The sequence below is a fragment of the Ammospiza nelsoni genome, chromosome 6 (assembly GCF_027579445.1).
Source record: "Ammospiza nelsoni isolate bAmmNel1 chromosome 6, bAmmNel1.pri, whole genome shotgun sequence".
Lineage (NCBI taxonomy): Eukaryota > Metazoa > Chordata > Aves > Passeriformes > Passerellidae > Ammospiza > Ammospiza nelsoni.
In genome coordinates, this window is record NC_080638.1 from 14,249,540 (window position 1) to 14,276,277 (window position 26,738).

General features: G+C 39.6%; 1 protein-coding gene across 7 annotated transcripts in view; it reads right to left on the reverse strand.

Annotated features, from left to right (window-relative positions):
* TUB (TUB bipartite transcription factor) overlaps positions 1-26,738 on the reverse strand; it is a 74,124-nt gene that overhangs the window by 41,585 nt on the left and 5,801 nt on the right. For all 7 annotated transcript variants that reach the window (XM_059473700.1, XM_059473699.1, XM_059473698.1 and 4 more), the window contains exons 2-3: positions 5,045-5,096; positions 3,554-3,716 (exon numbers count right to left, since the gene is read on the reverse strand). In XM_059473700.1, coding sequence (XP_059329683.1) covers positions 3,554-3,716; positions 5,045-5,096 — 215 coding nt within the window. The remainder of the gene's footprint in view (positions 1-3,553; positions 3,717-5,044; positions 5,097-26,738) is intronic.

Sequence of the window (26,738 nt, forward strand, 5' to 3'; positions counted from 1 at the left end):
ATGAGGGGCCTAACCCTACCTACCTGACCTGCAGGTGCTGATGGCTGTGTTAGCACTGGCCGGGACTCCAGCTCAAACCAATCCCTCATAGACCTGAGTGCCAGGGAGATTTTATATCATGGTGGTCTTTTCAGCCTAATTCATCTCAGTTCTTGCAGGTAACTTTTGTTGTTATTAGTTAATTAGGCATTATGCCAACAACAAAAAGGTTTAAAAATATACGCTATATTCAAGTCATTTACAAGGTACAGTAGCTGAAGACTTTTATCTGTATGTGAAACATGGGACAGATGAGAAGAAACGTTCTGTGTGGAGACTCGTGCATGGTGAATTCTGCAGAGCCACCTCCTCACTGGAAGAGCACACATCTCCTTAAAAGACTCACGGTACCCAGAGGAATTGCTGGCAACCCTTGGCAGGGAACATAAATACCATTTTGTTCTACCAATGTGTCATTTCTCTGCCTTTAAGTCATCTAAGAAAAAAAATTATGGCATTTCTGGCAATCCACAGTTAGCTTAACTAGCAAAATAAGGTGTTCTACTCTATCTACCCACAAGTAGCTCACCAGGCTGATGCTCTATTCCAGAACAAGAATTACTGACTTTCTACTCCAACCTCTGATAATTATTCTGGAATTAAAAGAGTTTTTACTGCAGAGTAGAGTTGCCCATGAGGGAACCATTGCAGCACAGATAATGGCATCAGAATAAGCAATGGCAGCGCATGAAGGAGAATTTCCCAGCACAGTTAATGGCATCAGAATAAGCAGTGGCAGTGTATGAAGGAGAATTTCCCAGCATCTGAGAATTGCTGAGATGCTATCTCTGACCTACTTTGCTCAAAGTACCATAGAGATATATCCACACAGGCACCCAATTATTTGTTGAAATCAACAAGTACTTTTGTGCTACACAGAACCAGTGCAAGCTAAAAGAGAGAGTGGAGCAGGATGATAGGTGGAAAGAAGTGTTCTTTCTGTAGCATTTGCTAGCACAGGAATTGATTTCACAAACATGCTCATCCAAGCATTGTAGTTCATTCAGTAGAGCATCAAGTCCCATCAAAGAGCCATTCTCAATTTGGAATCAGCATGCCCATAACAGCCACAAATGAACGGAAAAGAGCAGAATAGTTCTTTAGAAACAGCCCAGCTGTCTCATGCATCCGACACTGCCACATACAAATGTTTTCATTGAAGGGGGAAAAAAAACCTGCCAGCCCTGAAGCTCAATGCCACAGTTAAAAATGGTCATCAAACCCCAAAATGTTCCCTGCAAATTGGGGAATTGGAGACATTAAGCACATTCCCAGAGAAGGCCACACCAAAAAAGGACACTTCGAAAGTTCTTGTAATATTTTCAAAAGCAACGTGCCTAACAAAGGATTTTACAAGGCCATAAAACACCCTACTAGGTAATTAAATTCTTTTAAGCTGGCTCTGGCAAACTGCATGGTTTATTGCGAGGAGAGCTGTCCCAAGGGATTAACAAATGTCATGTTGAATATGAGAAACATTATATTTCTTTGCTTCTCTGAAACCTTGTGAAATATTAAAAGGGTTTGAGAGACAAATTTAGAACAAACTCATTTAGGGAGAAAAAAATCTAAGTATTCCAGTGAATGGTGTGGTATAATATGACAGGAAGGGTCACTTTTACCTTAAGAGCACAGTTAATCTCACTCATATACTGAGGAAATCCACTCTGGTGCAAATTGGTGTACAATTTAGCTCAGTTAGTACATATATGAAATTTGTTAGCAATTATGTGATGATGATAATATCTTTTTCTCAGATTTGTGAAAATTAAAACCTTGATCAACTGGCAATATAAGGGGTTTAGTAAACAGCACTATCTCTCTGCTATATTATTTCTCAGAATAGCTTTTACCTTTGATAAACTCTTGAGTGTAAGAGGAAAAAGAGAAAATTTCTATTTTGTCTGATTAAAAAATAAACACACTAAATGTTTGTGCTAAATCAAATATTTTGATTTAGACTGGAAAGCCATTCAGTTTAATCTTTAAAAATTACATCCCAGACCCTGAGAAACAGGCAGTAAAGAGAAATGTTACTATTTAATAGAAAAAAATAATTAAAATAATACTAAGTTGAAAAAATAATTCTCCATCTGAAACCACTTATGGTATCCTATTTGCTTATAGAAAAAAGATTTAAAAGGCCCATTATTACCAAAATCTCAACATTTAAACAATGTAATTTCCAGATTCTAACAGTAAATTCTGTAGCTGTAATCAGCTAAAAAATTCCACCAATTGCTAACCAGGAGGAAAGACTGAAACCTGCACTTCTCAGAGCAGAATTTGTTATTGTATACTAAATACCCACCTTGTTTTTATGGAAAACAAAACCAGCAAGTGAAAACAAACAACAGGGAGACAAAATGTCCAGCACGTGAGTAAAACTGACAGAAATTTGAACTGAATGCTGGGTTAAATTTTTGTTTGTATAAGAGAAGGATACTGGTTGTTATTGGTTCTTTTAAAAGAGTTAGATTCACAAAAGCATATTAAGATTTAATGTGTAAACCCCAAAACCAAAGTACTCTCCCACCTAACACCATTGCCAGCCAGAAATCTGCCAGCTGCATTCCCAATCAACATCAGTAGATACTGATTCAGCTTCTGTCCCACAAACTCATCGATAGTCAGGGAAGGAAGCCTTTTGCTATTGAAGCTTATGAATTCCCCTATGAATTACATTCAACTTAATGATCTGCAAAACAAGAAAACTGGAAAATTACTGCTCTCTATAGATCTGGGAGGTGTTACCAACCTGGAATGATATATATATCAATATATGATATTTGACAAGAGTCAAATTTTTGACAAGGATCACCCAAGCTGCCCCTTAGGAAATCCTGAGGAAAAGTACGTACATACCATTTTAGAGGGCCAAAAAGCATGGGCAATATGAGGACAGAACTAAATAATGCCTGGTTTCCTTAGGATTTATTTCTGATTATTAATGTCTTTGAAAAGAAATGACAATTTTTTTCCCCTATGGGTGTGATGCCTTAAGTGACTCTATTCCTACTAGATCCTGTAATCTTTAATGAGAAAATGGAGACATTGTACGAGTTTGAAATGTTCTTCTCTACCTGTTTTAATGGACTTTGGAGAAACACAGAATCTTTAAAATTACTATATTCAGTCCTAGCTGAACTTAGTTAATAGGTTTCACATTTGTCATTACCTCTCTTAGGTTTAAGCAAAATTACACGCAGAGGAACATTCAGAGTGGAACCCATCAGCTCTACTTAGGAACCAAGGCTGAAGACACTTAAATAGCCGTGGCAGAAGGGACAAGCTATCTCTTTCCCAGTTCAGCACTGAAATGGCAGCTAGGTACCTTGCTCCCTCCTGTTAGGCTACAATTGCAAATTCTGACGGTTTTATCCCCAAACACAAGAGAAGGATATCAATGATTTACTGAAACATGCAAAACAAGAGCTTTTGTTCTCCTGAGCATAAAATGAGCACCACACCAGGACTCTGAGCAAATACAGCTGCAGGAGGTGGCATTCTGTACCATGATATATGGTGCTGCTGTTGCTGTTGAGATAGGATTCAACCAGCGGGGCCTGCTCCTCCGAATGTTTCGTCCTGCGCGTCCTCGCCCGGCTGTCCACGTTGGACTGAACCATCAGTGGCTCCTGGCGCTTCTTTTTCTGCTTCTGTTCCAGCAGTGCTCTCTGGAGAAAAGACAGAGAAAGGCATCTGTTACTGCCCTCCAAACAGCAGCATCCTACCCTGGAAAACCATGGTCAGCTTTACCCCTTCCCCGGCTCTACAGCGGCAGCATTTGGCAGGCAGGAGATTGGGACGTCGGGTTACAGGAAACCTTTCCAAAAAAGCACCACAACCAGCCCACTGCTGAAACACCTTCTGCTGAAAACAGCAAATAATTAAAATACATCTTTCTGAGCAGCCCACCAGCTGTCAGAGCTTGCTTGGAAATAACCCTTGGGAAAACAACAGTGTGAGAATACTGGCTGTGAAGCAATGGGAGGGTAAGCAAGGGCACGAGGCAGAGATGCCAATTTCAGTTTCTGTAAATTAAAAGCAGGTAATTGCAAACTAGAATCAAGTGATAATACTGGACACAAGCCTAATTTAACAGCTATAATAGATGAACTTTAATTAAACACTTAAATTTCTCAGCTAGACCTGGTGAAAACCAAAACCTTTGGCATCCAGTGGCACCATGGGGACCTAATTTGAGCCCTCTTCCACAACCTCAGAGAACTAAACTGTTAATTTTACTTATCTATTACCTTACCTTTTCCTTGCTTCTGTACAGTGATACTTTAGTTTCTAGAAAGGAGATGCAATAAAACTGAGGAATAAAAATGGAGAGTGAACTCTTTCAGCTCCCTAAGTTGTGTTAACACCTCAACATGACTCCACCATAATCAGAATTAAGCACAGGATTATGGCATAAATAGTACTTGAATTTGAAAATGAGATGCTGTTAGACATGCAAGCTGATGAAATAGTGGCAATAGAAAAGGATAAAATTACTCACAAGGTGTAACTATAAAAATGACAGCATTTTTTGAGAAGGGGACCACAGAAATCAAAAAAAATCAGAAACCTCAACTCCCATTAAAATGTGATGACACAATTCCCTCAAATTTCATGTTCTGACTCCCTTGCACATGTAGGAATGCAGTCAGAAAATAGGCAACATAGCACACAGGGCCACTAGGTTACAGCCACAAGAGCTAAATTCACTGAATAAAAACTTTGTGGTTAACCTCTGTTGGCTGGTGTGACTGCTCCATAGAGGGGGTAATAAATACATTGTACAATAGCTTAAAACAAGTCCAAGGCAGTGGAAATCACTCAAACCACAGTCAGAAGACAAATTTTAATGAAAGTTAGACTTGTTAACTTCAGCCTCCACAGATCTCTCTTCTGCATCTCCCAATCAAAGGATGCCATTTTCTATCAATTATCAGTGTTTTCATTACTCCAGGATTCAGATTTTAAGGAGCAAAGTCCTCCTCCAAAATCTTACCTGTCTGTCAAGCTTCTGCTGACGCAGGCTGCTCCCCTCATCATCCAGAACACTGCAAAGACAAAGAGTACATAATTGGAACAAATTTGTCACTCAAAACAACACCTAACAGCACACAGTGGAGGAAACTCTCACAGGAGTTATCCATATAAAAAAGTGTATGGATAACTCTGCCTTAACTGGAAAAAACTTGGCTTCAGAGGATTTAAATGCAGTCCACAAAAAATTGCAAAACTCTGGCTCACACAAACTTCAACAAAAATATATAATCATGCAGCTCAGAAAGAAATGCAAAAATCCACGATCTACAACTTGGTTTCTTTTCCACTCTCTTCTCCTGCAAAACATCAATGCATAGAGCACTGAAATTGAAAAACTGCATATAAAGCCTAGAAAAAGGGAGGAGTGTAAGTGAACTGCTTAGCAACTCAGCAGTATTTAAAATTATGGTAGGAAAATTAACCACCTAATCTTTTGCACACTGAAAACCATAATATATTCCTGAATATTCCTGGATATTTATTCCTCAGAAGTCACACTTAGTGCCACACACTTCAACATTTAGAGGTAGGCAATATGAACAGCATTGCTCAGTGCCATATTTCTCTCTGCTAATTGTTGCTTGTTGGGAGCACTGAATGCTCCTGTGAATTCAATCACTTTCATTAATTAGATATTAAAGACTGGCATTGAAATCAAAAAGCTATTTTTGCAAAGTACTTTAGCAAACTACTGACTAGGCTTTATTTTTCTGGAGAACAAAGGTCTCTATTGTAAGGACACTATAGTTAAACACTGAACATAGATAATTGAATCTTTTAAACAGTAATAGGTCATCTACAGGGAAAATAGTGTTATAGAACAAAAACAATAGCCTCTTACAAGGAAAATTAATTTTCTCCTACAATACACTTTTATAAAATGTTAGCCCCTTCTCTTATCTCACTCTTAACAATCAAAAAGAGCAAAAAAAAAGATCCAGGACAAACAAACCTGGATTCTGACCTACATACAAACCAACAGTACTGCAATGGAAATTGCATTAAAATGTGAATCTCATGTATTAATTCACAGTCTTTAAAAGACAGTAACACTAGTAGAGTTAGAACAGCTAATAAAGGCATGCATAATGCCCCCTTTCCAATGCCAGCATTATCAAAGACCTATAATTAAGCATTTCTGGTGGAATCAGCCTTTTACAATTTTTATTAGGTTATATGCTACAAAAGGCTGATGTTCCACAGATTGAAACTGTGCTATTCAAGTACCTCAGGTATGAAATTACCATCTCCTGTAGAAGTAATGCATTGCCCATACTCCACAAAAAAGATTAAAGAAAAAAAACCCTCAGTCATAACAATGTTCTGCTTTACACCAAGCATACTTCATTTTATAAATTGCAGAAGTTATAAAAGGAAGACACACATTCCTCCATGGTATACAATATCAGGTTTGCAGAAGAGTGTTTCACTATGGCTGCAGCAGTATTAGCTGGGCTGCCAGAAAGCAGAACTACCCTAACGGAGATTTTCGGCCAAAAAATTGAGTAAAAGATGCCTAAGTGTAAAGTTTCAGGCTCAATGGCCTGAACAAATCCTCCTCATTTCAGACAATGCCTGAGAAAAAGCCAAAACCATGCAGTGATGCTAACAGAGACCCCTAGAACTGCAGAGGCAGTAATGCATACACCATCCCAGCATCCATGTCCTGGCATGACACACGGCAGGGAATATGGGGGCAGGAAAATGTCCTGTGCCTGCATGGGAAGCCACAACAAGGCAAATTCAGGTTCAGGCACAGCTCCTGTATGTCTCTTAATGCCCAGCTGTAGCATGGTAAACATGGCAGTTTAAATAACACCAAACAGATTTGCATTCAGCGTTCCAGGAATGCAAAGCAGCTATCAGATATACCAGAGGACTGCCAAAAAAATATAAAACTCCATCCAAAAACTATGGATGTTGCAATGCTAAAACACCTCTCCACATTGTCCTTCTTACTGCAAGACTTTTTTTTCTTAAAGCTTCTGAATATATGCAATCAAAGCTGAGACTGAGAGCATCATACCTTGAAAACCAGATGACAATGTCATCTGGAGCTTCCAGCTCTGTCCTTATCCACTTCATATTTAATAAAGTTCTGAGTAGTTTTCCACAACCTTTTTTAGGCATGCATAAAAGACAAGCCTCGCATTTAACATTCAACAAACAAAACTGAATTCCAGCTTTCTTCACTGACACCAAGGATGCTGGACTGGTATAAGAATGCCTTGCCCCCACCACTCTTCTGAATCCTTCACAGAATAATGTTAAAAAAGGCATTAATACCACCAACTCTATCTATTTTAACAGTTACTCAGTTCCAGTATCACTGCAAAGCTGCATTCTGTCCTTTCTTCATGTCCAACAACACTTATGCAACTCCAAATACAAAAAGGGTTCAATTTAGCCTATATATTCTGCTACAACAACAGAGCACTCCACTTTCAGACTGCACTTTGTCAGAGTTCTCTGCAGAACTGCTGGACCTTGGAGCTGCTGACCAGCAGCCAACATTTCACATTCCCCAATTTCCAATGAACAAAGTCTCCTGAAACTGGGTGCCTTCCAAGATATGCCATTAAGGGAAGTCAGGGTTTAAATACATGCATGCATAAATAAGTAAGTAAGTAAGTAAATAAATAATATAAGCTCTGTTTCCATAGCAATTCCATCAGGCCCTCGCTCTGGCTCCCTTGAAAAACATCTGCAGAGGACTCTGAGATGAAGTGTGTAAGTGCCACTGACCCTTTTTCTCACACTTCACTGAGTCCTTGCAGAAAGATTTAGCAGATCATCTCATCATAGCACCTGGCATTCTCTCGGATGCTCCAGGGTCCAAGAGCTGAAATCCAGCTCTGGATTTCTGCCTTTTATTTCTTTGGAAAACACAAAAGAGTGTGAGCAGAAGCACAGCCTTTGCCCTTCCTCAAAAGAGCAGGAATCAATTGCTCATCCCTCTGGAAAGGTTGTACACATGGTGAGGACCCAGCCTGTCCTGCCCAGTCTTTTCATTGCACTCTGGTTCAAATAACTGGGATGGTCAGAAACTAAAGGCCCAGTGCAGCAGAAAAACTGTGACTGAAAGGTGGCAGGAAATAATCTCAGAGAGAGAGGGAGAGAGGCTGTTAGAACAATTCTGCCTACATGTTTGATGTGATGCTAGAAAATCCCAGGAGCAGCATGAAACTCAGTCAGATTTAATAGAGAAATATAACTTTATAATTCATGAAAATTGAATTATTGAAGAGCATGCATACATATTAGCAATCTGCTCAGCACACTGAAGTATCCTGAAGATCCAGTAAGATTAATTTTTGCTCCTATTAGATCAAGGATCATGCATCTGCCTGGTATCTTGGCTATAGCTCTGACCCACTTAAAACAAAAAGCAATTTTACACTATACATAATATTGTAAACAGCCTTTCAGCTCTGCAGTAATAATCTAGTCCAAATTCAGCTGACAATTCAGAGCTTGGATATATTTCCAAGCAGATTCAGGAAAAAAACATCCATCTATACAGAACTTGAACAGTCCACCCATTTAGAAGTTACTAGTGCTGGGTTTATGAAGTCAAGCCTATTGTAAAGATTCCTATCAGTTGCTTGGACCAAGGCCCACAGAGATTTAAGTATTATTTTAGATAGCATTATTTTAAAATTTCAATAAAGGCATTTGAGTCAAACATCTCAACTCCTGTTTTTTAAAGGGAATAACATTAAAGTAAAATCACATTTTAGTCAAAGTATAATTTTTTCATACCACCCTTTTAAGACACAAAATCTATTTTGCAGAAACAGTTTCAACACTGAATTCAATTTATAGTAAGCCAGGCTTACTAAAGTACTGCATGTCATAACAAAGATGAAAACATGTGAACGGATTTTGGTATTCTAAGTTTTTAATAATGTCTGTTCCTTAAAAAAAATTTCATGAAAAACCCAAGACCAATCAGGTTTTAAGGATGGAACTTCATGATTACAGAAAGCTCCGCACTTCACTGAGATGAGATGAAGGCAGAAGATTCTGTAAGTCAATATCTTGCTCAATTTTTACTGTAATTCCACATGAGATCATTTCAGTTAAAGTAAAATCTGAGAAGACTTAATTCAAATAACTATTTTCACAGCAAGTACTTCGCCTTTGCTCTTTGAAAATGCAAACTGCTTGTATTTCATGAAGCCATTGCAAGAAAAAACAATTAAGAAGAAATGTTAGAAATGTTTCTAATTAGAATGTCCAAAATGCATGTAGTCACTGCTTTTATTTAAGGGGTTTTTTTAAAGAAAAAGTCTGCCACAGTAAAGCAGCTCTATTGCTTCTGCCTGATGAACAAGGCAATGCTTTTGTTCCTTCCTGACACACTGTTTCATTAAGGAACATTTTTCATGAAAATAACTTTTTTTACCAGGACAAAGGTCCAAAATCTCACCTAGCACATCTTTACAGTCCAGCACCAAAACATGCAGCTGGTCAAACAAGCAGACTCATACTAACACTAAACTTTAACACACTGTTTGAGAAGTGTCACCCTTGTACTTCCTCTTTTTGTTGCTTTATAATCTATTATGAACAGCAGCACCCAAAAACTCTGTGTGAAATCAGGGACCTTTGCACAAGCAAAATGAATATACATAAGCAGAGAAAATTCCTGAAACAAACAGTCCACATTATAAAAGATGAAGAACTGGATAAGAAATTTTTCCTCCCATTTAGAACACTGAACCAGAAGCAAATGGAAAATTAGAAGGGGTATTTTCATCTTGAGTTTTTTCTGCCATATTGTGAACTTCAAAAAACAATAGATGATCAAACCAGATAGAAAGAAAAAAAATACACCATACCAGACTAATATTCAAGATCACTCAGATCTTTTCCATGCACTCCTGCTGTGAAGAAAGCTGCTATGTTGCTGTGTCAAGACAAAAAGGTTATGGGATCCTTAAGAGCACAACACACTCAAAAGAACAAGAATGGGTGTAATGTGCCATTTGAATATTACAGTCTCCAAAAACAGGAAATAAAATTCCTGTAAAGAGGTAGCACTTATCTGACTGGATACCATCTGTCATATTCACCCAATTACACTTCTCTTAATCTCTGTAAAGTCTCTGCAGTTCCATAAAGCCCAACTGCTCTCAATAATGTTACTGTTAAGTCCTTAAGAATGAGCTTTCCTGCAGCACTGATGAAATGCTGCTGTAAATGCCATTAATGGGGTTAGGGACCTGCAGGCTGAACTCATGCTCTGGGGGGAATGGCACACATTTAGGGTCTTCAAACAAGGGAAATTCAACCAACTCCCAAGCAGTGAAGTCAGCAGAAATGTCAACACCTGCAAATCCCCACACCTGCAAGACCCCACATAAAACAAGATCTGCTGGCCCACAAACTGAGCACACCAGAAGCCACTTGGGAGAACATTATTGTATCAGGCACATAGGCTAATCAAAGACTTACAAATGAGATAAAGCACTCTGAAAGGGCTCTCCTCATGCTAGGAATCATCAAGGCTTTCTGACCCTAAAGCAGCTGCTCAGTCATCTGATTTACAGTAAAACCTGCAGCCCTCTCTTTACAGTAAAATGAGTGACTGCTTTGCTGGGTCACCTAAACCAGCAGAAGTCTGGATATTGAGGAGCAACCCAAGGACATTGAATATTATTTTGCCCTTCTACTGCAAAGATCAGCAACAACAGTACTTGGATTCCTCCTATGCCACATTCAGAGGGTAGAGAGGGCAACAACCTACCCTTACAGGCCACCTCTCAGTCACCACTGAACTGACCAGGAAACTACAGATACCAGGAACTCCTGGAGTAATGGAAATTGCATTTCTTTAGGCAAAGCTTCAGAGGAATAAAGTATTTCACTGTGACTCTCACATAATAAATAAAAGCATGCCAGTCCAGGAGTACGGCATCACCTCTTCTGCCTGTGCAGAAGACCCCTAAAAAGACTGAAAATAATAAGGAAAAGGATAAGGAAAAAAAGGCAGAAACATGAAACAGATTTGTGAAAGAAGTATCAGCACCAAGCCAGCCATACAACAGAAGATGCAGAGGATCATACACTGTGCTGATGATCCAAATGGCACTGAAAGTAATGCCTGCAGGGCAGATGGCTGATAGCAGACTGCATTTGCAGTTACACAAATAATTACAGAACCAAACACATTATTTTCTTCTCAAATCCTGGATGGCAAACTAGTTTAAAAATCAGCAAATTAATGAGACCTTCCTGAAAGGTTGTTGGTACTATTTGCTCCAGTAAGGTTTATCTAAATGTCCTTTGTACATTAAGATTTATGACACTCATTATGTCTGGCAACAGTGCTGCAGATTAACTGAGAGCAAATGTAACAACAGGAACACGTTCATATTTTTTTTCCTTAATTCCATGTAGATAATTGTTAAGATTAACTCCAGCCAAATCCTCAGCATGGCCACACAATTGCCAGAGATCAGGTTGGGAAAGCTAAAGCCCTGATAGAATTAAATCTGGCCAGAGATGTCAAGGACAGCAACACAAGCTTCTGTAAGTACACTGCTGAGTAAAGAAGATGAGGGAAAACATGTGCCCTCTCCAGAAGGAAATGGGAGACCTGGTTACCTGGGACATGGAGAGGGCTGAGGTACTCAGAGACTTCTTTGACTCAGACTTCACCAGCAAGTGCTCCAGGCACAGAGGCTGAGTGCAGAAGGGAAATGCAGGGGCCAGGGGAATGAAGAACTGCTCTCCACAGGATAAAGCCAGGTTTGAGACCACCTCAGGCAGCTAGAGGTGCAGGAGTCCACAGCACCAGATGAGATGCATCCTCAGTCCTGAGAGAATTGTCAGAAGGAGTAGCTAAACCACCACACATCATACTTGAGATGTGGCAGTCCAGGGAAGGTCCTATGGAACTCAGGCACATGGAAAATGAGGAGATGGTTGGTGACAGCAAACATAGCAACAGCAAGGGCAGATCATGCCTGAAATATCTGGTGGCCAGCTGTGACAGGGCTGCAGCACTGGTGGATGAGGGAAGAGACACAGACATCATCTTCCTGAGCTTTTGCAAAGCATTTGACACAGTCTTGCACAACACCCTTGTCTCTAAACTGCAGTGGCATGGATTTAACAGATAAAGCCCTCATGGATGAGGAACTGGCTTGATGGTCACACTCGTGGTGAATGTCAAAGAGTCATGGTCAATGGTTTGGTGTCCAGGTGGAGACCAGCCTGCAGGGACATTCCCAGGGTCAGTACTGGGACTAGTGCAGCTGTTCTGACATGGACAGTGGGATCAAGGACACCTTCAGTAAATCTGCCAACACCACCAAGCTGTGTGGTGTGTGACACGCTGGAGGGAAGGGATGCCATCCTGAGGGACTCTGACAGGCTGGAGAGGTAGGGCTGTATGAACCTCATGAAGTTAAACAAGGCCAAGAGCAAGGTCCTGCAGCTGGGTCAGAGTCAGGTAAAATACATTTTTAGATGCAGATGTATTACAGGATATATTAAAACTAACACTGACCATTCACTGAGCAAATGACCCAACAGACTCTCAGTGCTGAAGGGAAAAACAGGAGTTCTGCAGATATTTCAGATATGCTTTGAAGTAATGAGATCCAGCTTTGAGTAAAATCAGAATAAAAATGCAGTCACAGAAAGAAAAGAAACTACAGTTTAGGACCTGAAATGCCTGGGCTGACAGCTTTCAGTGAGGATGATAAGCAGCCAGGAAAAGATCTAGTGAGATGAAAAGCAAAACTATTCCCTACAGCACATTGCATGTTTTAAATAACTGAACTACAGGGCTGCCACTACTGCCCTGGAAAGATCAGTTGAACTAATATTTGTACAGACTCATTCTCTGCAATTACACAGAACTGAACAAGATAGCATATGGCAGTAAAATGCAGGTAATGAAAATATCACCTACTGCAAGAGCTGGGTTATTTCTCACCCTTCCTCAACACACACAAACTCTGAACAAAACGTAAGAGAAGGAATCTATGTCCCAAAAGAGACAGGTGAATTTAATAAACATGAATGATGGAGCAGTAAAACACAATAGCCTTTGGGTGATCTATGCTAAAATTGTATTTAAAGTAGTTTGACGAGAAGTACCTGCACAGAAGCAAATTGTGAAAGAAAAAAAAACCCCACTGTGACCTGGAGATACAGTACCTGCAATGCAGATGGATCCAGATGACAAATGACATGACTTTCAGGAAGTGCCTTTATCGAAAACACATCGCTGCCAGCACTGGAAAGATCCAGCCCGAGCAGCCAGGTTTCTCTCTCAGTACCCAAACCCAGCCAATCTCAGCTGTTAGAACAGTAAAATATATGCACAAACAAACCAAACCCCTTAATGTACAAAGCACCCAACCACAACAAACAGTACATTAAATAAGCAGAAACTAGGGTAAAGTATTGTCTGGATAAGGAGACAGCACTTACACATACATACACTGCAGAACAAGAGTTCCCTGCCTGGACCACAATGATTCTCCCATCCCATTACTGCTGACCAGGTAAAAGGTGTCACCCAGATCAGATCTCTGCTTTTTTGATGTGGAAAACACTGTGAGCCACTGTGATGAAGAGAAAACCTGCACAGGATAACTTCTGGCTCCCTTCCCTCCCTGTCCTCTACCTGTTCTATGAAACATGGCTCTGTCCAGTTGGCAGCCACTGAGCCTATTGTACATCACAGTCCAACCTTCCAAGACACCTGTAAAAGGAGAGTAACAAACAAGCCTTAACCCCTCTTGGAAACACCTTTGTGAAGCAAGAATGAAGCCTCACAGGTACAGTAATTAACCTAGAAACAATGCTGGCCTTTAAAATAATAGCCTAATGGTGAAGTGTTTAACAAACAAAACACTGATGCCAACGACAGGGTCACTGCGGCAGGTGTTCAGTGAGGCTTCTCCCTGCAGCAGGCATGCAAACACAGGCATGGATATATAGATCAAACATGCTGCTGCTGAAATGGATTAGATTTGAGGTAATTCACTAATGCAGCAAAGTATTAACGGGTGCTACTGCCTGTGCATGTGTTTAGGAAAAAGATGGAGTTGTATTTACTGAGTTTTTAAAGCAATAGTAAAATTAAGCTATCCACTTATTGAAAACATGAAGGTGAAAGAGATTACCTAGCTTACCTTTGCTGCTCTAACAATCAAAACTGAACAAAAATTCAGCAAGAATTGTAACTCTGATAGATGCTAGTGAACTGAAACAGCTAAGCTCCCTTTTCCTTTTTACAGGTGGTTTTACAGTTTCTATGGAATACAGTTTCTAAGGGAAGACATGTCATTTCATGATAAATACTAACCGTGAAACAAAATATTTTGTCACTTTCCCCCCCACACATACTATCTTTATAATCCAACCTAGTACTCTTTTGCTAGAACTGAGGAAAGCAGATTTTTCATTTTGGTTTGAGTTCTTTCTCTGTATTACCATCTACACTAGTAGCAAATATTGACAATTCTGGACAGTATTTTCAGAAGAAAATGAGTTTCTCAGATCCTGGTGCCTAAGTACATGGATAGGGATTTCAAGACTGGCAAGATGTTGATGGCTGTCAAAAGTAGCAAACACCATTTGGCCTCTATTTTGTTCCCTACAATGAAAACGAAGTCATTGCTTCTAACAGCACTCTATGCAGATGAGGTATTCCATACAGCCTGATCCTTATTCCTGGGCCCTGAATCCCCAAAACCATGAATTGAATCTCATGAGAATGGTGCCACTAACTTCACATGCATAAAGATGCATATGTATAAATCCCTCCAGGCTGGGATTTTTAATTATGAACTCCTGAAGACAGAGGATTATTTTCACAGTGTGCATACACAGTGCCTGCACAGAAAGAGACTCTTTCTCAGATTTTAATAAATCTTAGAAAACCATAGTAATAATAAGGCTGGGATGGTGATTTTCCTCCCCTTTAGTGAGACATAAGTATTCAGTTCTGGTGATGTCTATGGCATTCAAAGATAATTTCAAAACAAGTTACATATTTAATCTTCCAATTTATCAGTTCCTTCTGTGAAGATGATCCTGTGAGTAAACAACCTGAAGAGCATTGTTCTCCATTTCAAAACTGAGCTAATCCCTTTCCTTTGCTTCTGTGTGCAACCAAGTGTGGTAAATAGAATCTAGTCTCAAGACCCAAGAAGCAGCAGAAAAACTTTACAACACAGTCAGAGTTTGCTGCAGCTGTGAACCCACCTTGTTTGTGTACAGGGAAAGCCAATTTTCTAGCTCGGTTTTCCAATGTGTCCTTTAAAGGCCCCTTCCAACATCATTGAACACATTTCAGCTTTTCTTTCCTTTTGTTACATTAAATATTTTTCTCCACATCTGTGTGTAACTCCCAGCCAAGGGAGTTTGCTTTCTCTAGTAAAAACAACTGCAGAGAGAAAATAAACAGGAGGGGAAACAACATAACATGGGATGATACTATACAGAATCACATGCCATAGGTTGTAATAGGAAAAAAAAAACTTCTTACTTTTTGATGCATTCAGGGAAAAACCTAACTTACCCCTTCAACCCATATTTACTTACTGCGGCTATACTTTAACTCCACATATACTGGCATGCCTTTTCTGTTTCAAATTGAAGAAAATAGCCCTTTTAATGGCAAAATGATCTCACTACATTTACAAGTACTTGGAAGTGTCACATCAAGTAACAGTCTCAGTATTCTTATGCAACACACCTCTTTTTGTAGCATACTAAGATATGTACATTGCACAAAATTCAATCATCTTTGTTTTTCATAAACATTAACTATGCTCACTGATTTGAATTTATACACCTAGCTTAGCACATCAGCTTTAAGTATTTAAAATAAATTAGTGAAATTTAAAACAGGTCAGGTATATGTTGTTGCGGCATTTTTAGTTCCATTTTCATTATGAATTATCAAAATCCCAACTATACTTCTTTTTGACTACTCTGTGACAATTTTTGTTACATCTGACAATCATCTTCATCTGGTTCTCTTTAACTGCCTCCAATGAAATTATCACTTAGTCTAATAATTACTCAGGATTATTCTCTCAACACTTCACAGTACATTGTGTGGTGCTACAAAAAGCTAAGTGAAAACACTTCATAGTACATTGTGTGGTGTTGCAAAAAGCTAAGTGAAATGCCTTGCTACAGTGATGTATAAATGGAAAAATATTTTAAAAGCATTTCATTATTAAGAAGTGAGATAACTTGAGAAAAGTGATACATCATCTGCTCTATCCAGCTTGATGTCTCAACAGGAACCAGACGAAACATTATTTCCTCATGTTTAACTATATCTGCATAGATATATGTGTGTGTGTATATATATACACATAAAAGAAAAACTGGAAAACTACTACTTTTTTTTTTAATACAGTCTGGAAAATTATCATCATTAACTGGTATGACTCACATCTGGATTCTTTCAGCGTTGGGCAGTTAATTGATAGAGCAATTCCTTTCAGGACATACAATTTTGCTCTATGAGATGTATACAAAATGCAAAAATGTGTGCTGCCAGCAAGAATTGAGAATTATGAGAAAGGCTGTGGCAGAGGAGTCAAGCTAGCATCCAGACTCACAGCTTCAGAGAACATGGAATCTGTGTCCCCAAAAATCTTGGGTCTCCACCTGAAAACCTCCTCTGCCGTATGCAGCTTATAGCTGATACAGTTACCAAATTACTGAAAAATTAACAGCTAATGATCATGACCCAACTAATTCATATTTCTAACTGCAACCACCTTTTTCAAATTATTGTTCTGGGCTTTAAAAGGCTGTCACATGAACAGTCTGTGTGGTACAGCTTGAGAGCAAAGTCAGTCCCTCAGGCAAGGCATTTCAGACTCTGGAAAATCATTTTCACTTCATTTGAATCTGACTGAAAATAGGGTCTGATATATGCACACCACCTAATTTTTAGGGTTCTGATCCTGAACTAACATAACTTATTAATGCTGGACATAAATATTGCCATCTAGACCTGCTCAAATGGCTAAGTGTTTGCACAATAAAACTTATAGCACACAGAATGTTAAACACCAGAATAAATGGCTGATAAAACAATCATTCATTTTTATCTTTGCTTTCTAAACTGCTTGTCAAATATTCACAGTGCCATCAAACAGTAACCAAGGAGGAATAAAAAAAAAAAAACAAAGAAGACACTAAGATGCTTTTTATTGTTGTTTTGAAAACTCCTAAGATTTGCACAAATATATTACATGCAAAAAGAATAACCTAGTCTTTGAAACAAAGCACACATAAAATAATTAGATTTAAAAAGCTGTGTCAGTTCCAAGTATTTGTTTTTCTTAAACTGGCAAGCAGCTGTCATTTGTGACTGTAACAAAATATCCAAAAGAACTAGATCAAAAATACTTCAGCATCTATTCAATCTACTATTTTTTAAACTGTTTTTACTTAAGTTAAGCACCCATTTTTTCCCTCACCACGTGCCAGTGGCTAAGCAAAAGGGGTACCATGTTCTATAAACTGATCTCACACAAAGCCATAAGTATCCTTTGCTGTTCATGTACTGCTACAGATTTTCAGTTTAACATGACCTCTCAAAATAAATAAAGGACACAATACCAGCATCATATCCAAGGAATTAAGCTGTGTAATTCTCATTAAGGTTGTGTCACTAATCCCTGCACATTCTCTACCAAAACTTTATGCTCAAATTATATACTTCTAGATACTGGTAGAAATTACAGTACTCTAGAATCAGCTCATAATTACATAGGATTGCAAATTGTACATTTGTCAGCTCCTAGAAACAAAATGGGTAGCCAAATCTGCAATTCCAATGGCTGCTTTCATGCTAGATACAGATACTGCAGTTCACTTACCAATTAACACAAAATCTGTTTTCCTTGTCTTTTTCTTCTTCTTTCTCTAAGATTCAGGCATGTTATCAACCCACACAAAGACAGGGATAAGAAATAACATAGGAAAAACCAACTGACTCTCACACTGCATAGAACAGACAAATTCTCCTCTTTAAAACATAATTCAAATGTTTGAGCATAATTGGGTATCACTGGGTTTGGATACTTTTGGGGGTGATTTTGTGTTATTCCCTTCCTTTTTTTTTAAAGGAAGATGAACTATAGTATCACTTTGAACTCCAACTTGTGGATTCAAGGTATGGAGCTTACACAAATCTCCAATATGCAATTATATTGTGACAATGATTGCCTCCTATGTGGTTGCAACTTAATAAAAAAGCTTCAAGATAGAAAGAATAACCAGAATGTAGAATTTAACAAATGCCACTCTTCATGTATTCAGAAAAAGTACAAATTGTTTCCTAGCCCAAATGTTTTGATCATAAAATAAAAAACAAATCTGTTTAAATGCACTTCAATTTCTGATTTCTAAACCAGCACAGCTTTAGAGAGCTACCACTGATGCAGCCATGCTCTTGTGGCAGATTTGTTTAAGCGTGACAGAAACAGGTCCTGAGGTAATTCAAGATATTACAGGTCTTGGATTTTGTACTTTCCATTTTTCAACAAAGAAAACAAGCCTAATCTAATTTGCTCCCGTGTGCCATTTAAAAACGTAACTAAGCAGATCACAGCTGAAGTAGATCAGATTAACTGCTAAAGAAAGGTTGTGTTGACAAACTGCACTGAAAAGTTTACCAACACCTTTTGTGGATATGAAAGGCACAGCAAAAACATACAAGCCTACTTGCCAGGAGGCTGTCTTGTGTTTAACTTGCAAAGCAAAGGCTGGCAGAATGAGATGTAACACATTTTCATTGAACAAAGAGCTGTCCAGGTGCTGCGGCATCCATAGCAAACCATTACAGGAAAGGGCTTCCACCACCTTTTTCATCTTTTTAATACCTGGCTGAAGTTGCCATTTTAATTATTCCACTTCACCTGGTAGAATGCCTGTTAGCAACAACTACAGCAAAAGGAATCTCCACTGGGGACTGATGTGCAGCCTTGTCTCTGGACACACCTGTAAGCCTGCTACTTCCCTCCTATGAAATATTTTCAGTTTAAAAGGGTAAAATGTGAACAGAAATATGTGATTATCAGCTTGGTTGCTGATTTCCTAGAACAGGAAGCAGATCATACCATACAACTAAAATTAAATTTAAAATATTTGGGTCTTTCTCAGAGAAGGATTAAAGTTATCTATCTCTCATGAAACACCTATGTTAATGTCACATTTTGTAGAAGGCAGGGAACCTCTGGAAGTTTCAGGAAGAATTCTCATTTCTGTGGGTCGTGTAAAATAAAACTAGACCAGAGTACTCAAACTTCAAATTCCTTCACTGACAATTCATATAATGAGGGGGTCCTGCCTGGTTTTGCAATGAAGAAAGATTTATGCATTCATAATACCTATAATAATTTCTTCAGCTGATTAATTTCAACTAAAATGAAAGACTGTTAATATTTCTAAATGCAACATATTTCATAATGAAGCTGGTGGCTGGATAGAGGCAAAGGCTTTAAACAGTCTCTCTGTAAGAGAACGTTTTGGGGCTCAGCTCCATAATATGACTTGAGCAATGAGAATCCACATAGGGAACATTATAAAGGACACCTATAGGAATTCTGCTTTCTAAAATGCAGGGATCCTAGTCTTCATATGGATCCTAGAGCCATTTCTTACAGATATATATAAGAAGATTCCTTCCACCATCAACATATTGTGAAGAAAATTGACTGGGCTCATTTTTTTAATGCATAGCTCTCACGTCCCACTTTGGATTTGACAAAGAGCAATAAAAGTGAAATAAAAAAGAGAATCATATTTGGGGGAAGGAAGGGTGGAAGATAAAGGAATATAATTCCTTCCCCAACCTTGCTGCTGAGTTTTCATCCTGGAAAACCCACATTTCTGTATGTGCAGGGTCCCTATCAGTCACACAGGGGTAATACATTTCTGTCTTTGCAAGTTCTCACGGAGTTCCACACCAAGCAGGACACGAGGCAGTGAGACACAAGCCTGGCAGTGCACTCCAGCACAGTGCCAAGGGGCATCCAGCACACCAAGGGACCTGTCCCACTGAGCTCTTGAGCCACAGCCACGCTGTAAATCACCAGGAGCAAGCCAGGCAAAGGAGACAACCAAAGGTGTAATCAGCGAGCACGCATCCTCTCAGCTAGAGGAAGCTCAGTCACACAAAGCTGGAGACCTCTTCTAACCATGTCAGATGTAATTAAACCACTTCAGGCACTCTGGGAAGCTATTTCCAAATGCATTTAAGTAAGGCAGAAAGAATGATTTTAGCTATTGGACCATTAAAAAGGAGTGAAGCTGAGATTCCCCTTTGGGTCTAATCAAAACATACACCAGCAGATGTTTTCTTCTCCTCTCTGATAAATACATATGACTGTGTAGCTTCTGCTTTCTTTATGAAACACTAATTGCCCACTGCACAGAAGGTCTAATTGATGCAGCATGTGATCACTGTTATTTGCACATTTTTCATAGCTCTAATCCTTCAGTGCACAACCCATGAGTTTGTGTTTATTGCAAGATACGAGGTGAGCCATTTCAGCCTGAAGGAGCATCCACAGAATGTCACTCAGCTTCATTCTGTCAGACTCAGAGGGCTCCATTTTCTTGCTCACTCAGGACCTACCAAAACTGGAACAAGGTGAGGAGATTCAGCAGAATTACAGAAAGAAAGCTGGCTGGCACAAGCAAGCTAGAAATTTATAAGACAGGAACAGCTTCCTGTATGAGAGCCTCCAAATGTGTTTACCATTGTGGGATGGCGTTGCACACTACCAGTGCACACTCTTTTATCTTCACTGGTGTCACACTGGGGAGTGCACAGGGTGTCTGTCCAGACTGCCAGCCCACAGCAGTGACCAGAGACTGCTCACCCACCCTTCTGAAGCTCTGTGTGCTGGCAAACCAGGCTGCTGTCCAGGAAACTCTTCTGCTCTCCCCTCTCCCACCTGGTGACAGAAGGACCTCCTCCCGAGTTTGGAATCTACTTCAGAAAGACTGCTGCTGACAGCTCTTGGATGGCAGCAGGGACTTGGAATCCTGCTCAAATATTTATCTGCTTTGTGATTATTAAAAGATTTAATTTAAGAAGAGCTGGAAGATTATACAAAATACTGCCACTGACTGACAAATTTAGCACAAGCCACACTATGTCCAGGCACTCTCCCAGCAGCACATCAACTGCTCTCCCAAAATCAACATCAGCCAGGTACAGAGGACACACACAAAAAAGGAAAGAACCACAGAAACAAGGAAAACAAGTGTTCTTAAGTATTGAGTATCATTAGGAAACAGAGGCAGGCATTCAATGGTGTAAAAAGAAAACAGATGCCTTCACTTCCCAAAGTAAATAACTCAGGGATTTATTAATAATGATTTGATCACTGTTAGTTATAGACCTATTCTAATGGTATGAAAATAAAAAACAGAAACAGTATCATAGCCATGTCATGAAAAATTAGCAACAAGACAGATGTCATCAAGTACAAAGTGAAAAGAAAACCATACAGAACAATAACCTTCTGTTCACTCTTTATTGCAATATGTGCTCATGTTTGGCATTGTTCATCCAAGACCACAGCAAATGCAATATTGCAGAGCTGGCTGTAAACTAAAACCCTTTGGGCTGAATTTTCACCCCAACACACAGACACTGACTTGGAGGATGCTTCACAATGTCAACTGGGCATATTTACAGTCCATCACACAATGCAGTGAAAATCTCTGTGCCTCTAATGTATCTTACATTTTATTTTTTTTTCAGAATAAGCTTTTTCAGAAGAAAATTAGTTGTTTTTGCCAAAGAACACATAAAAACTACACTGTTACATGCTGTTTCTCATTTTGAATAGGCAGCACAATAGTCCTTCTCCTCCTCCCTTCTCATTCCACCACATTAAGTATTTTCAACAGAATCTGAGCATTCCTGAAAATCCAGCAATAGACAGGTTCACATTATCCCATCCTTTGAAAGGCCTAAAGATAAAATACAGCTATTCTGTGTGGCTTTAAAACCTCCTGTTTCATAACCTTTCTATTTTAACAGAATACAACAAGCAATAAACATGATAGTCATTCCCAGTGAGCTCCCAGTTGCCTTCCTATCTCCTTCAATTTGGTTATACCTTACACTATTTGATACCATATCAATGAAAGGACAGCTTTCAGAAACTACAGCTATTGTAAGGAAAATTAATTTCCTAAGCTTTAAAATATTTTCTTCTAAGTCTAGAGTCCACTGGATTCTTTTACCAGAAGTCTTTGTAAAAGAATGCTAATTTATAAACTTAATGACCTCCACAGTTTCAGACCAAAATTTTGGGGAGACAGGCCCAGCACACACCAACAAATGACCTGAAAATCCAGACCCTCATCTGAGGTATTAGAAATACCTTTCTAAAGAATGAAACGAAGAGCAGAGACTTGAACACCTGAACTTGCTTATCTCACTTTCCATCTTATGCAAAGATACCTTCACATTTTTTCCAACAGAATACTCTGACTCAAGGTGCACAGGATAGGAGAACTTTTTTCCTTCCAACACTACTCAGAACAACCTACATCTTGCAAATCCTAAGGCAAAAACCATTAAATTAATAAAAACCAGTAGGTGCTCAGGAACAATAACAGGAAGGAAAAAGGGTGGAAAGGAAGGACAGAGGAAAGGAAGGAAGGAAGTTAGGAAGGACTTTTAATTTCAATTAAATTTCTCCTGTGCTGGTTTTTCTTGATCTTCAAAATCTGAGAATGACATTCAAGCCCCAAGGAGGCAATTAAGAATTTTTCAAGCTGCATCAATACTGCCAGAATACTACAGTATATCATTATTTGAAATAAGCAACATTTCAAAGGCATCTTCCAGGATGCCTCAGACTTCTAGCAATGTCATAATCTTTTTGTTCTGATACCATAGCCAAGTTTCTCTGGGTATTAATAAAGTATTTCTTAATTAATATATCTGGTAGATCCAAGAATTATCCTAGTGTTCTGAAAAGCCAAAGCCTAGATTAGGTGGCTCATAGGTGGCTGGTCCCCTTTTAATAGCCAAAAATTAATATTCTTATTTCAGATCAGATAATGAATTCTACATTAAAAGGTTTATGCCCATTGTGAACTGTGCTGTGGCAGATTCCCAGCTGTAAACAACTCCTAGCTGTGAACAATCTAACACATGTACTGGAAACAATTTCAATGTGGCAGTCCCCAGCTCCTGCCAGACTGAACTGCGCCATTGCTGGAAGGAGTGAATCACTCGTGCATTTCTGATGTGGCCCATTACCAGTGATCTGGAAAAGGGGATTGAGGGCTCCCTCAGTCAGTTCACAGGTGACACCAAGCTGGGTGGGAGGGATGAAGGCTCAGCAGAGGGATGTGGACAGGCTGGATCGATGGGCTGAGGGCAGCTGCAGGAGGTTCAGCAAGGCCAAGTGCCAGATCCTCTCCCTGGGCCACAACAACCCCAGGCAGTGCTGCGGGTGGGGGAGGAGTGGCCGGAAAACTGCGCAGTGCAAAAGGACCTGGGGGTGCTGCAACACAGGCTGAACGTGAGCCAAGTGGCCAAGGCAGCCAGTGGCATCCTGGCCTGGATCAACAATGGTGTGCCCAGCAGGAGCAGGGCAGGGATTGTCCCCTGTGCTGGGCATGGTGAGGCCACACCTCAAGTGCTGTGTCCTGTTCTGGGCCCCTCAGTTTGGGAAGGACATTGAGGTGCTGGAGCAAGTCCAGAGAGGGGCAGAAAAGGTGGGGAGGGGTCTGGAGCACAGGTCCTGTGAGGAGCAGCTGAGGGAGCTGAGGGTGTTCAGCCTGGAAGAGGCTCGGGGGGACCTTACTGCTCTCCACAATTACCTGAACGGAGGCTGTAGCCAGGTGAGGGTTGGCACCTTCTCCCAAGTAATTAGCAACAGGATGAGAGAAAACAGCCTCAAAGTTGTGCCAGGTCAGATTTAGATGGGATATGAGGAAAAATTTCTTCACTGAAACATCTGTCAAGCATTGGAACAGGCTGTCCAGGGAAGTGGTGGTGTCACCATCCCTGGAGGTATTTAAAAGCTGTGTGGGTGTGTCCCTTGGGGACATGGGTTAGTGGTGGACTTGGCAATGTGGGGTAAATGATTGGACTTGATGATCTTGGAGATCTTTTCTGACCAAATGATTTTATGATTGCAGAGATGTAACAGCATGCCACACACAGAGGCTCATGAGCTCTGCCTTAAGGACAGACAATAAAACAATGTCAATGTTATTCTAGGGCAAGCACTGAAAGTTTCTCTAAAACCTTACACTTTACTTTCTAAATCTGCAGCAATAGCCAGTGGAGTGATTTAAGATTCAGTAACCTGGAAGAATCAATTATCAAGGTCTGACTCAATGGTGTGTAGAGGCACCTTTAAAGTAATTTAACATTGCTCTACAGATGCAGTGTCCCAAAAGAGGCATTATTCACCCATACAACTGAGCTTAAGTTTCAGCACAGAAAACTTGAAGCAATCCTTAGGTTTGCAAAACACTGTTTAATGGAAATTCACACTCCTAGCTTGAGTATTGGGATTTATATCTGCCAAAAATAGTGGGATGAATTCCAGGGTACAGTATGTGTCTTAGTCTTTCGGTTTCCACTCAACCTGATCTGAACAGTCATTGTCTGGACAAGTTATCTACTCTTTAATTTCCACAGTGCATTCAATAATTTCCTCAAATTTTCAGAAGTGAGAATTGCTACATGATGCAATGTAATTTGATTTGCTGCTGTCACTGCAGCCAAGTGAAAATGCTGCTGTAGTAATATGGGCTAGCAACAACCTGCTCTGAAAAAAAACAGACCTGTTTTCCTTATGCTTCTTGCTGTGGAACAGGAATAACTAATGCAAATACCTAGCCTTTAACTTCATTTTGCTTTCCAACTGATACCAAATTTGAAAGACAGAACTCTTCAGATCCCTTTCCTAACTGTAGATCAAATACCAATGTACTTGTATTTCACTTGCAAATACAATTTCCATCTTAGTCATCATTTGCAGCTAATCAAGGAATTTCTTCATCTTGTAATATCTCATCTGCCGGTAGTTAGAACTGTGATTGGAATTGAAATTACCATTAAAAACTTCATGCTGTGGTTTCATTACCTGTGTCAAATGAGTTACAATAATCATGAATTATGATACTCACAGGCTTGTGTTAACATGCATCACAACAGGGATCACGAGGTTTCCACTGAAATTTGCAATTCAAGACTTAATTTTCATAAACATCTGAGAATCCAAGCTAGAACTCAACTTCACGAAAGAATGACTGGGGCACTTGCTTTGTCAGAAACAAAGATAAGTGTGTCACTCACAAGCACACTGGCATATTCATGCATTACACACTGCTTGCCCTTATTTGCTCAGCTAAAACTTGAGCTCAGAGAAGGGGATGGCACCAATCCAACCTCCTTTAAAGTCACTAGAAAGGCTCTGGTGCCACCTCTTTGTGACAGCTCCCTGCAAGCGACCACACAACTGCACGGATGGCAGAGGGCAGCCTCAGTCTCTACAGCATCCCTGCTTTCAGGGAGAAGGATGCTGGTCTCAGTGCACCAAATCAGCACCCAAAGCTGCAGAGTTCTTGTCCTGGCAGAAGCAGTTACTGTCCTCTGCTCTCTAGGGCCTACTGCATTACCCTGAAGGAGGAAGTGTTTTCAACTGGGTCACCATTTCTCTTTAGGGATAAAAAATATATAAATATGTAATCCCTCAAGTTATTAGCAATACAAAAGTATGAAACATACTTCTGCTGTAATCACTGAAAGGGAAGGGAAAGATATCATTTCACTTCTTATTAACATAAAAGAATAAAATACAAAACCGTCTAAAAAGTAATTTAATTATGGAGCAAACTGAGCTTTTAAAGTGTCACAAAGCTACAAAAGCTACATAAACTACAAAAATTACATTGCCATCAAGTGGTAGATGAAACAACCTGGCATAAAATAACTATGTCAGGAAAAAAAGTTTCATCTTCTATGATGTGTACTCATCCAAAATAATTATTCCAGTCTTTCCACCTTCTCCCACTGTTGCCTTTGTACACTCAATACACCCTTCCCTGAGAGCACATTTCCTTCTCTAAGTCAATATCCCCTAACTTCCCATTTTCTTAAGAACAGATAGTCCAAAGAAGATAATGATCATATGCTTGCTTCAAAAATGAAAGCAACAAAAACCCCTGAGCTTTCCATTTGCATTCTGTGCCCCTCTCTTGTGCCTGCCTCCTAAACAGAAAATTTTCCAGCCTGAATGCTGCCTTGCTGTATACCTGCATATTATTAGCATTATGTAAATGACAGCAGGGCCCAAAGAGGTGTTACATTCCCAGCTGAGAATGTTCAGAACTTACTGGTATCATCATCACCCTGACATTACATCAAGATAAAAGAGATTGCAAAACTGTGGGAAAACAGTTCTTCCATCCCTGCCACCCCCTGTGCATGACACAGACCTGTCACCAAGAAGGGCATTCCTAGTCCCAGTGACTGGCCTTCACATACTACAGGAACAAAATGTTCAACAGTAAGTGAGATACAAAATAAACACCAATTTTAATATCCATGCTTAAGGCATTAATCTTTGAATACACCACTGCAAACACTGAAATTAATTCTC